This window comes from Salmo salar, chromosome ssa04 (genome assembly GCF_905237065.1).
Source record: "Salmo salar chromosome ssa04, Ssal_v3.1, whole genome shotgun sequence".
NCBI lineage: Eukaryota > Metazoa > Chordata > Actinopteri > Salmoniformes > Salmonidae > Salmo > Salmo salar.
Window position 1 is genome coordinate 74,721,328 of NC_059445.1, and position 13,665 is coordinate 74,734,992.

The 13,665-nt window shown below is 52.1% G+C and overlaps 1 protein-coding gene across 1 annotated transcript in view; it reads right to left on the reverse strand.

Moving 5' to 3' along the window:
• LOC106603820 (folliculin-interacting protein 1) overlaps positions 1 to 13,665 on the reverse strand; it is a 66,595-nt gene that overhangs the window by 39,116 nt on the left and 13,814 nt on the right. The window contains exon 2 of the mRNA XM_045716265.1: positions 5,704 to 5,833. Coding sequence (XP_045572221.1) covers positions 5,704 to 5,833 — 130 coding nt within the window. The remainder of the gene's footprint in view (positions 1 to 5,703; positions 5,834 to 13,665) is intronic.

The window sequence follows — 13,665 nt, forward strand, 5'->3', positions numbered from 1 at the left end:
CTCTCCCTACCTCCCTCTACCCCGCTCTCCCTACCTCCCTCTACCCCGCTCTCCCTACCTCCCTCTACCCCGCTCCCCCTACCTCCCTCTACCCCGCTCTCCCCTACCTCCCTCTACCCCGCTCCCCCTACCTCCCTCTCCCCGCTCCCCCCTACCTCCATCTACCCCTCTCCCCCCTACCTCCCTCTACCCCGCGTTTCCCTACCTCCCTCTACCCCGCATACCCCTACCTCGCTCCCCCCTACCTCCCTCTACCCCGCTCTCCCTACCTCCCTCTACCCCCGCTCTCCCTACCTATATCTACCTCCCTCTCCCTACCTCCCTCTACCGACCTCCCTCTACCCCGCTCTCCCCTACCTCCCTCTACCTACCTCCCTCTACCCCGCTCTCCCTACCTCCTCTACCCCGCTCTCCCTACCTCCCTCTACCCGCTCTCCCTACCTCCCTCTCCCCCGCTCTCCCTACCTCCCTCTACCTACCTCCCTCTACCCCGCCCTCCCTACCTCCCTCTACCTACCTCCCTCTACCCCGCCCTCCCTACCTCCCTCTACCCCGCCCTCCCTACCTCCCTCTACCCCGCTCGCCCTACCTCCCTCTACCCCGCTCCCCCTACCTCCCTCTACCCGCTCCCCCCTACCTCCCTCTAACCCGCTCCCCCTACCTCCCTCTACCCCGCTCCCCCTACCTCCCTCTACCCCGCTCTCCCTACCTCCCTCTACCCCGCTCCCCCTACCTCCCTCTACCCCGCTCTCCCTACCTATCTCTACCTCCCTATCCCTACCCCGATCTCCCTACCTCCCACTACCCCGCTCTCCCTACCCTCCTCTACCCCGCTCTCCCTACCTCCCTCTCACCTACCTCACTCTACCCCGCTCTCCCTACCTCCCTCTCCCTACCTCCCTCTACCCCGCTCCCCCCTACCTCCCCCCTACCCCGCTCTCCTTACCTCCCTCTTCCCCGCCCTCCCTACCTCTCTCTACCCCGCTCTCCCTACCTCCCTCTACCCCGCTCTCCCTACCTCCCTCTACCCCGCTCTCCCTACCTCCCTCTACCTACCTCACTCTACCCCCGCCCACCCTACCTCCCTCTACCTACCTCCCTCTACCCTACCCCCCCTCTACCCCGCTCCCCCTACCTCCCTCTACCCCGCTCTCCTTACCTCCCTCTTCCCCGCTCTCCCTACCTCCCTCTCCCTACCTCCCTCTACCCCGCTCTCCCTACCTCCCTCTACCCCGCTCGCCCTACCTTCCTCTACCCCGCTCCCCCTACCTCTCTCTACCCCGCTCCCCCCTACCTCCCTCTACCCCGCTTGCCCTACCTCCCTCTACCCCGCTCCCCCCTACCTCCCTCTACCCCGCTCCCCCTACCTCCCTCTACCCCGCTCCCCCTACCTCCCTCTACCCCGCTCCTCCTACCTCCCTCTCCCCGCTTTCCCTACCTCCCTCTACCTCCCTCTCCCCCGCTCTCCCTACCTCCCTCTACCTCCCTCTACCCCGCTCTCCCTACCTCCCTCTACCCCGCTCTCCCTACCTCCCTCTACCCCCTCTCCCTACCTCCCTCTACCCCGCTCTCCCTACCTATCTCTACCCCGCTCCCCCTACCTCCCTCTAACCCGCTCCCCCCTACCTCCCTCTACCCCGCTCCCCCCTACCTCCCTCTACCCCGCTCCTCCTACCTCCCTCTACCTCGCTTTCCCTACCTCCCTCTACCTCCCTCTACCCCGCTCTCCCTACCTCCCTCTACCTCCCTCTACCCCGCTCTCCCTACCTCCCTCTACCCCGCTCTCCCTACCTCCCTCTACCCCGCTCTCCCTACCTCCCTCTACCCCGCTCTCCCTACCTATCTCTACCCCGCTCTCCCCACCTCCCTCTCCCTACCCCGCTCCCCCCTACCTCCCTCACCCTACCCCGCTCCCCCCTACCTCCCTCTCCCTACCTCCCTCTACCCCGCTCTCCCTACCTCCCTCTACCCCACTCTCCCTACCTATCTCTACCCCGCTATCCCTACCTATCTCTACCCCGCTCTCCCCACCTCCCTCTCCCTACCCCGCTCCCCCTACCCCGCTTCCCCTACCTCCCTCTCCCTACCTCTCTCTACCCCGCTCTCCCTACCTCCCCCTACCTCCCTCTCCCTACCTCCCTCTACTCCCCTACCTCAATTTCCCTACCTCCCTCCCCCCTACCTCCCTTTCCCTACCTCCCTCTACCCGCTCCCCCTACCTCCATCTACCCCGCTGCCCCTACCTCCCTCTCCCCCGCCCCCCCTACCTGCCTCTCCCTACCTCCCTCTACCCCGCTCTCCCTACCTCCCTCTACCCCGCCCCCCTACCCCGCTCTCCCTACCTCCCTCTCCCTACCTCCCTCTACCCCACTCTCCCTACCTCCCTCTACCCCACTCTCCCTACCTCCCTCTACCTACCTCCCTCTACCCCGCCTCCCCTACCCCACTCTCCCTACCTCCCTCTACCCCACTCACCCTCCCTCCCTCTACCCCACTCTCCCTACCTCCCTCTACCCCACTCTCCCTACCTTCCTCTACCCCACTCTCCCTACCTTCCTCTACCTACCTCCCTCTACCCCGCTCTCCCTACCTCCCTCTCCCCCGCCCCCCCTACCCCACTCTCCCTACCTCCCTCTACCCACTCACCCTCCCTCCCTCTACCCCACTCTCCCTACCTCCCTCTACCCCACTCTCCCTACCTTCCTCTACCCCACTCTCCCTACCTCCCTCTACCTACCTCCCTCTACCCCGCCTCCCCTACCCCACTCTCCCTACCTCCCTCTACCCCACTCACCCTCCCTCCCTCTACCCCACTCTCCCTACCTCCCTCTACCCCGCTCTCCCTACCTATCTCTACCCGCTCCCCCTACCTCCCTCTAACCCGCTCCCCCCTACCTCCCTCTACCCCGCTCCCCCCTACCTCCCTCTACCCCGCTTTCCCTACCTCCCCTCTACCTCCCTCTACCCCGCTCCCCCCTACCTCCCTCTACCCCGCTCCTCCTACCTCCCTCTACCCCGCTTTCCCTACCTCCCTCTACCTCCCTCTACCCCGCTCTCCCTACCTCCCTCTACCTCCCTCTACCCCGCTCTCCCTACCTCCCTCTACCTCCCTCTACCCCCGCTCTCCCTACCTCCCTCTACCCCGCTCTCCCTACCTCCCTCTACCCCGCTCTCCCTACCTCCCTCTACCCCGCTCTCCCTACCCCCTCTACCCCGCTCTCCCTACCTCCCTCTACCTCCCTCTACCCCGCTCTCCCTACCTCCCTCTCCCCCGCCCCCTACCCCACTCTCCCTACCTCCCTCTACCCCACTCACCCTCCCTCCCTCTACCCCACTCTCCCTACCTCCCTCTACCCCACTCTCCCTACCTCCCTCTACCCCACTCTCCCTACCTTCCTCTACCCCACTCTCCCTACCTCCCTCTACCTACCTCCCCTCTACCCCGCCTCCCCTACCCCACTCTCCCCTACCTCCCTCTACCCCACTCACCCTCCCTCCCTCCCTCTACCCCACTCTCCCTACCTCCCTCTACCCCACTCTCCCTACCCTCCTCTACCCCACTCTCCCTACCTTCCTCTCCCTACCTCCCTCTACCCCGCTCTCCCTACCTCCCTCTCCCTACCTCCCTCTCCCTACCTCCCTCTCCCTACCTCCCTCTCCCTACCTCCCTCTACCCCGCTCTCCCTACCTCCCTCTACCCCGCCACCCCTACCTCCCTCTACCCCGCCACCCCTACCGCCCTCACCCTACCTCCCTCTACCCCACTCACCCTACCTCCCTCTACCCCACTCTCCCTACCTCCCTCTACCCCACTACCCTACCCTCCTCTACCCCACTCTCCCTACCTTCCTCTACCTACCTCCCTCTACCCCCGCTCCCCCTACCTCCCTCTACCCCACTCTCCCTACCTCCCTCTACCCCACTACCCTACCCTCCTCTACCCCACTCTCCCTACCTACCTCCCTCTACCCCACTCTCCCTACCTCCCTCTACCCCACTACCCTACCCTCCTCTACCCCACTCTCCCTACCTTCCTCTACCTACCTCCCTCTACCCCGCTCTCCCTACCTCCCACTACCCCGCTCTCCCTACCTCTCTCTACCCCACTCTCCCTACCTACCTCTACCCCGCTCTCCCTACCTCCCACTACCCCGCTCTCCCTACCTCTCTCTACCCCACTCTCCCTACCTCCCTCTACCCCGCTCCCCCTACCTTCCCCTACCCCGCTCTCCCTCTAGATCTACCCCTCACCCTACCCCCCTCTACCCCGCTCTCCATACCTCCCTCTACCGACCTCCCTCTACCCCGCTCTACCTACCCCCCTCTACCCAGCTCTCCCTACCTCCCTCTACCCCGCTCCCCCTACCTCCCTCTACCCCGCTCACCCTACCTCCCTCTACCCCGCTCACCCTACCTCCCCCTACCCCGCTCACCCTACCTCCCTCTACCCCGCTCACCCCTACCTCCCCTACCCCGCTCACCCTACCTCCCTCTACCCCGCCTACCCTACCTCCCTCTACCCCGCTCTCCCTACCTCCTCTACCCCGCTCTCCCTACCTCCCTCTACCCCGCTCTCCCTACCTCTCTCTCTCCCCTCTCTAGCACACTCCCTCTCTCTCTAGGCTTGCTCTCCCCTCTCTAGCTCACTCCCTCTCTCTCTAGGCTTGCTCTCCCCCCTCTAGCTCACTCCCTCTCTCTCTAGGCTTGCTCTCCCCTCTCTAGCTCACTCCCTCTCTCTCTAGGCTTGCTCTCCCCTCTCTAGCACACTCCCTCTCTCTCTAGGCTTGCTCTCCCTTCTCTAGCTCACTCCCTCTCTCTCTCTAGGCTTGCTCTCCCCTCTCTAGCTCCCTCCCTCTCTCTCTAGGCTTGATCTCCCCTCTCTAGCTCCCTCCCTCGCTCTCTAGGCTTGCTCTCCCCTCTCTAGCTCCCTCCCTCTCTAGGCTTGCTCTCCCCTCTCTAGGCTTGCTCTCCCCTCTCTAGGCTTGCTCTCCCCTCTCTAGCTCTCTCTCTCTAGGCTTGCTCTCCCCTCTCTAGCTCCCTCCCTCTCTCTCTAGGCTTGCTCTCCCCTCTCTAGCTCCCTCCCTCTCTCTATGGAGAAACAATATCATCAGGCAATAAAGTATAATGTGCTAGGGATCAGACTTCACCTTTAACCATGCAGCAGAATGCATTGGTTGGCAATGACAAACATAGTACACACTTGTTGAATAGACAGGCTTGGCTCATTTTGGCCCTTATCCAATAAACAAATTGCATGTACAACAATAAAAACATGTACAACAAGGATTTAGAACAGGGCAAAGTAAATATACACATTCTATTTGGACACATATGGGTGATACAGGTCAAGCGGAAGGGCGTTGTCAACATCACAGCAGATTGCAGCAAGTAACCCGTGACAGCACAATGACAAAAAGGCCGAAGTGAGAGAGAGAGAGAGAGAGAGAGAGAGAGAGAGAGAGAGAGAGAGAGAGAGAGAGAGGAGTCAATCAGCAGTCAGTCACAGAGACTGCGGTCATGTGAGAATGCTTTACACGTCAGTGGCAGGTCTCAGATGAGGCTACTAGTATTGGAGATCAGAGCTCCAGCTCAAACCGGTCAAGCCCTCTTTAATATAGCCACAGGAGGAGCCCACATTGTGGTGTACTGCCCCATTAAACACCCCTCGTCAGTCAGTCAGATACACACCCACACGTCACTCACCGAGGCAGGGGCTTCCTCTGCGCTCCTCTTTTTGGAACTGGAGTCGAAGAGGACATTTCTCCCCCGTCGCTCACAGTCTTGGTACAGTATCAATCTGATCTGGCTAGGGTCCAGCTGTGGGGATGACCAGCTGGAGAGAGAAAGTGAGGGAGGAGAGAGGACACAAGCATGAAGCATATGACCACGCTGGCACTACTTACAATGAATGTAGACCTTCTACTAAAACTATCAAACGGACTCTGAAAACATCAGCAGCATGTACAGACAGACATTCGAGTCAGACCTGTCCTCACAGTCAGAGTAGCAAAAGCCATCAAACTAAACTGGTGTCTGATTACATAAAGTATGAATAATCATAAAAAGTAAAGAGAGGTGACAGTGATGGACTGACAGTTGGTTAAAAAGCTCTCTTAATCCGTCAGCCCTTTGGGTCGGTGGGCCTGGCCAGGCCAACAGTCGTACCATTGCTGCCATTCCGTCCCTCATACCATCGCCTGCCTGATGGGGAGCAGAGACAGCTATGGCCACCCACCAGCCTCCACCACAGGGGGGTACAGAGACAGCTATGGCCACCCACCAGCCTCCACCACAGGGGGGTACAGAAACAGCTATGGCCACCCACCAGCCTCCACCACAGGGGGGAACAGAGGCCGCTATGGCCACCCACCAGCCTCCACCACAGGTGTTGAACAGAGACAGCTATGGCCACCCACCAGCCTCCACCACAGGTGTTGAACAGAGACAGCTATGGCCACCCACCAGCCTCCACCACAGGTGTTGAACAGAGACAGCTATGGCCACCCACCAGCCTCCACCACAGGGGGGAACAGAGACAGCTATGGCCACCGACCAGCCTCCACCACAGGGGGGAACAGAGACAGCTATGGCCACCCACCAGCCTCCACCACAGGGGGAACAGAGACAGCTATGGCCACCCACCAGCCTCCACCACAGGGGGAACAGAGACAGCTATGGCCACCCACCAGCCTCCACCACAGGGGGAACAGAGACAGCTATGGCCACCCACCAGCCTCCACCACGTCACCAGCCTCCTGTTTGGCTTGGAAGGCCATAAAAGACGGACGAGACAGAGGAACATTTCTCTACATTCTGAGGGATGGGAAGCAGCGTGTATATGTCTATTTCTAGCTGTTTATTGGAGGGATGTGAGAAGGGGTCCTCTTAACCTCTCTAGGGTAGGGGGCAGTATTTGCACGGCCGGATAAAAAACACGTACCCGATTTAATCTGGTTATTACTACTGCCCAGAAACTAGAATATGCATATAATTGTTTGATTTGGATAGAAAACACCCTAAAGTTTCTAAAACTGTTTGAATGGTGTCTGTGAGTATAACATAACTCATATGGCAGGCAAAAACCTGAGAAGATTCTGTACAGGAAGTGCACTATCTGACCATTTCTTGGCCTTCTACACTCTCTTTATTGAAAACTGAGGATCTCTGCTGTAAAGTGACACTTCCTACGGCTCCCATAGGCTCTCAGAAGGCGGCAAAACGTTGAATGATGACTTTGCAGGCCATGGCTGAAAAACAGTAGCGCATTTGGTAAGTGGTTGATCTGAGAACAATGAGACGGCGTGCACGTGAAGAGTCCATTTTAGATTTTCAGTCTTTGAACGAAAACAGGGTTTCCCGGTCGGAATATTATATTTTTTTTTACGAGAAAAATCGCATAAAAATTCATTTTAAACAGCGGTTGACATGCTTCGAAGTACGATAATGGAATATTTAGAAATTTTTTGTCACGATACGCGCCGGGCGCGTCACCCTTCGTTACCCTTCGGATAGTGTCTTGAACGCACGAACAAAACAGAGGATTTATGAACATAACTATGGATTATTTTGAACCAAAACAACATTTGTTATTGAAGTAGAAGTCCTGGGAGTGCATTCTGACGAAGAACAGCAAAGGTAATCCAATTTTTCTTATAGTAAATCTGAGTTTGGTGAGTGCCAAACTTGGTGGGTGTCAAAATAGCTAGCCCGTGATGGCGAGCTATCTACTCAGAATATTGCAAAATGTGCTTTTGCCGAAAAGCTATTTTAAAAATCGGACATAGCGATTGCATAAAGGAGTTCTGTATCTATAATTCTTAAAATAATTGTTATGTTTTTTGTGAACGTTTATCGTGAGTAATTTAGTAAATTCACCGGAAGTTTGCGGTGGGTATGCTAGTTCTGAACGTCACATGCTAATGTAAAAAGCTGGTTTTTGATATAAATATGAACTTGATTGAACAAAACATGCATGTATTGTATAACATAATGTCCTAGGAGTGTCATCTGATGAAGATCATCAAAGGTTAGTGCTGCATTTAGCTGTGGTTTGGGTTTATGTGACATTATATGCTAGCTTGAAAAATGGGTGTCTGATTATTTCTGGCTGGGTACTCTGCTGACATAATCTAATGTTTTGCTTTCGTTGTAAAGCCTTTTTGAAATCGGACAGTGTGGTTAGATTAACGAGAGTCTTTAAAATGGTGTAAAATAGTCATATGTTTGAGAAATTGAAGTAATAGCATTACTAAGGTATTTGAATATCGCGCCACGGGATTCCACTGGCTGTTACGTAGGTGGGATGATTTCGTCCCGCCGACCCTAGAGAGGTTAAAGGCTACTGTTCAAATTTGTGGGGGGATGACGGGGTGAAGGGTAGGCTATTGAGAGGGAGTGAGAACAGCTCAGTCACAGCCTACGGGTATTTGTTGTTCTCTATGTCACTGTGGTCTGTCAGGGCCAGGGATGTGTACTGGTCAGGGCTACCAGTGTGTGTTGTGTGACCTGCTGTTTACCAAACACTGGTGACAGTAGAGTATTACCAATATTCCTAAAGGGTTAGCCATTCACTTTGGGAGGGAATTAGTTCTTCTCAAGCCCCGAGTCTAACGCCCCCATCTCAGTCCCCAGAATCTATGCTGCAACAGTTTATGTGCCGGGGGGCTTGGGTCTGTCTGTCCTAACTGGTGTTGTTCTCCTGTCTTATCCGGTGTCCTGTGGGATCTTAAGTATGCTCCCTCTAATTCTCCCATCTCTCTCCCCTCCCGGAGGACCTGAGCCCTAAGACCCTGCCTCAGGACTACCTGGCCTGACAACTCCTGGCTGTCCCAGTCCTCAGTCCACCTGCTCCTACTGCTGATAAAGTTTCTGTTCACCGGACCTGCTACCTTATCCCGGACCTGCTGTTTCGACCCTCTCTCTCGCTCTACCGCACCTGCTGTCTCGACCTCTGAATGCTCGGCTATGAAAAGCCAACTGACATTTACTCCTGAGGTGCTGACCTGTTGCACCCTTCATAACCACTGTGACTATTATTTGACACTGCTGGTCATTTATGAGCGTTTGAACATCTTGAAGAATGATCTAGCCTTAAATGGTCATGTACTGTTATAATCTCCACCAGGCACAGCCAGAAGGGGACTGGCCACCCCTCAGAGCCTGGTTCCACTCTAGGTTTCTTCCTAGGTTCCTGCCTTTCTAGGGAGTTTTTCCTAGCCACCACGCACCTACATCGCTTGCTCTCTGGGGTTTTAGGCTTGGTTTTTGTATAAGCACTTTGTGACATCTGCTGATGTAAAAAGTTTTTTTCTAAATACATTTAAGGAACTTTTAATCAAATTCTCCATTGCTGAATGCTAATTTCAAAATTGTTTGATAATTGGTATCACATTAGCCTAACACATAATGGCTGTATATTATTCAAAATTGATTCAGTGTCAGGGTCCTCACAATTATCTGGGTTCAATGTCCACTCTATGTGCCCATCATCAAACCTTCACTCAATGACAGCACTGATCGAGGATGTAAACGAAAAACAAGATTCAAGAAATGAAGGCTAGAAAGCAGATGGTACATCATAGTCATCATCCTTGGACTCAGTAAAGTACGTCAGAGTTCCAGCCTTGTCCATGAGGCCTACCCTGGGGTGAATCAGCATTTTAAGGCAGGCCAAGAATACTCCCATCCCAATTGTAGAGAGCATAGCAGAATACCTTGTCAAACACTCTGCCTTCGTCCCAAATGGCACGCTATTCCCTTTATAGTGCACTACTTTTGACCTCTGCTCTGCTCTGGGGGGGTCCGATTTGGGACGCACCCTGAGACAGCCCAGGTTTTCCATAGCTCCATCTGTTCAGAAACCTATCCCCCCCCAGACAACTAAGTCATCAATGATGTCCGCTCTGAAGCATGCATGAGGTATTCACTGACGGATGAAGAACAGATTTGTCACCAACACACATTAGGCTATTCATATTCAACTAGTCTCACTATGGCCTACAGTTTTAGGCAGTGTGACGTAAATACTGTACAGCCTACATTATGAGATCCAATCATAGTCCCACCAGCCTAGAGCCCCTGTCAATGTTTCCAGACCACATTATTACTGCTCAGCATGCTGCTATGATAACCATCTTCTCATATAACCTAGGGAGTAATACGATTCAGCTTAAACAGTACACACCACAAAAACAAAACATTCAAAATGAGCTTTGCAAATCATTTCTGCAGCTAGGATACTCAATTGAGTCAAATCAGCCCTCTATCTTATCAGAACCGTAGTCAGCAGACAAGAAAGTGGAGCAGTTGATGAACTTTGTATCATTTAACCAGGGACAGAAAGACAGAGAGAGAGAGAAACAAGGAAACAGACCCTGTGACAGTCAGACATCAGCAGAGCCATTCATAAAACCATCAGCACATGACTACAAGACTGTTACATACAGCAGCACTGACCTCAATTAGGACTGAGCCTATAAAAAGAGCCTACACAGAAGGCCTACTGTATAAACAACATATTCATTTCCTTGTAGTAGCCATCTCTCAAAGCATACAAGTGTTTCTCTATCTCTCCCTAGTTTGTGATTGTTTGAAATGTACTACTATTTAGCCTTTGTAATAACAACAACAAATTCCTTATAGACCAAGTCTATCAATCAGAGCTACAAATAAGCAATGTGTGAGGTGCCGGGGCCTTGCAGTGCCAAAGTAAACTCCCTAAAAATGACAGAAGACAGACAGCCTTTGACTAAAAGGCGGTAAACACTGGTTACAAATAGAGAAGCAACTCTAAGCCGTCAGAGAACCAAATCTCCACCACATTAAATTGCATAACACAGCAGCAGATTTACACCAGTGTTTCCCTTATATTAATTTAGCAGCAGTGACCGCTGGGAAAAATAAATAATATATATACACACACACACTTCTTCCAAGACGTGGTTTTAAATGGATAGTCATTGGCTCAATTATAGCAAGCCGTTGGCCTCCTCTAGTAGTAATGTCCCCCCCTTCAATTGTGTAAATCTATAGCAACGCAGCTGAACAACTAGTAGATCAAAGCACAACACACACTCTGCAGCGCTCTGTGAAGCTGAAAATACAATCCAGTTAGGAATTCTAACCACATTCAAATCCAACACAGTCAAAGCCTAAAACAGTATCACAAAAACCCAACAACAATTATGCACACAAAAAGCATCAAGCTGGGTAAATATTACTGGGTACCTGGGCATCATTGTGCGTCTGCCAGTCTTTCCCCTACACTCCCCCAGAGCGTGGCTAAGAATAGCACCTAACTAAATGCACACAACATGAGACAGTCAGGTGATCTTTGCACTGTGCTGGACAAAGGCATCCAGGCACAGCCCACTGGTCGGGCGTCTTGTCCCCCTCTGAAGCTGAAGAAAGAAACCGGCAGAGCCATCCACTGGAGGACTTCACAGGGAATAATCTGTCCTCCTCACTGTGACCTCAAACAGCCCTCCCTCCCACCGGACTGGCACAAGCTACTCAGGCCATTGGCACACACTGTGTGAATGTGTACTTATGTCGTTCAAAACTGGGAACTTGGAAATATCAGACTTCCGAGCGTTCAAGACAACTGGGAACTTGGGGGAAAAAAACAAGCTCCGATTGGGAAAAAAACATTTTGAACGGTCATCCACCTCGGAATTCCAAGTGGGAAACTCAGGCATCTTTCTGGAGCTCTGACTTTCCGACCTGAAGATCATTGACGTTATGATTTGACATAGGTTGATTATCTATGTAACATAAAGGTGCTTTCAAGACAAAAACTAAGCCCGTGACACTTTTTCTATGTCTGAGGTGGGGGTCGTTTTTGAATCCACAGTGGGTACTTTTCCAGTGCAGTATTCTGGTGAACCGAGCCAGCTAGGCTATATTATAACACTCTGGGATGAAAATTAAACCCTGCTTTAGGACACAGTTGGCTAGAATAGCCTTATCATGCTTTCTTGTGGGTGAAAGAGTACACCTGCTTACCCCTCGTCATTGTCCACTCCAACACAGTAACTGGATCTGTGGGCAACACACAGTCTACTAGTTTTGCACGGTACACCGAAACGTTGGTACTTTTTCGTTATAAAAAAATGAATACAACTGTTCGGTACTAGAATTTGTTACGTTCAGTACTTCTGTCAATTATGTCTCACGTGATTCAGAGGATAAAGTTTGAAGAGACTGCTTCTATGCAAATGTTGATCAGTACAATAAAATTATATATCCTCCTAACTGTTGCCAATAAAATAAATCCTAAATGGAAGGGATTGTTTGTAATCTGTTGCCCCATAAAATTAGCCGAAACAAGCTCAATAACTCAATGCATGCACCACACTCCAAACGAATAATATGCATCCACCTGTATTGACTTACCCAGTTTATCAAGAGATTTTCCATTCAAATAAACCACTAGCATTGTTGTTTTGTAGTTAGATTGGTAAAAGTCACATTGATTGTACGATTGTATAATTGATTCATTAATACATGGTTGTCTTAAAAAAATCAAATGTCACGATATTGAAATCAAAAAGATTGAACAGAGCAGTAGCTGAGTTCAAGTACCATTCTGTGACTATGGCAACAAATACACCTGTTTCTTTGTTGTGGTACTGTTTTGGTCTCGTTGGTAGAGTATTGTGGTACATTAACAACACTGACCCCTACTACAAATTAAAAAGTCAGGGAAAAGAGCCTTTCACCTCACTCACCCCATTCCGAGTGTGTGTGTCTGTGTGACCCCTTGAGTGTCAAGATGTGAAACCCCTCTCTCTGGGGCAGGGGTCAGAGGGCACTGGAAGAAGTGGGAATCCTCTCTCCATTCTCTCACAACCCCAGAGAAGCCAGAAGATGCTAAACACACACACGGGCTTCAAATGTTCAAATCAACGTCTGTTTACTTTCTTTGACAACAGGAATGACTGGATACTACTAAACCGTTTCTTTCAACAGCCCTACCTTAGCTGGCTCACAGACACCTGACTGACAACCTGTTGTGTTTCCTTGGTTTCAGCCAGGTGAGCACTCACTTCTGCATTCCACACTCACATGATCTAATGAGTCACATGATCCATGAGTGTGTGTGGATGACATCACATCCACTTCTCCAGGCCAACCATGTTCAACCACTGATTGTTCAACGGATAGGAATCCAGAGGAAATCCTAAACCCAAGGTCTGTGTGTCTATGACTGAGTGGATCATGCTCCATCGTGAGTGTGTGTAAGAATGTTGTGTAATGTGTTTACTTTACACCAGTGGAGGCTGCAGAGGAGAGGACGGCTCATAATAATGGATGGAACGGAGCAAATGGGACCAAAAACATGGAAGCCATGTGTTTGATGTAGTTGATACCATTCCACTTATTCCGCTCCAGCCATCACCATGATCCCATCCTCCCCAATTAAGGTGCCACCAACCTCCAGTGCTTTTTGAATCTTATCAGACTTGCCAAACTAACATTCTCTCTGGGGAAAATAAAGTTATTCTATGTTATAGTGCTGAGCGAGAACTGAAAATTGTTATTGAGTTTCTCTTTTTTTACAACTAACTGACCCATGTCGGATCAATTATTTGAATTCCATTTCGTTCAGTTTTTTTCTCTGAGCTCAATGCGCACATTGTGCCATTTTTTCTAGAGATAAATCAG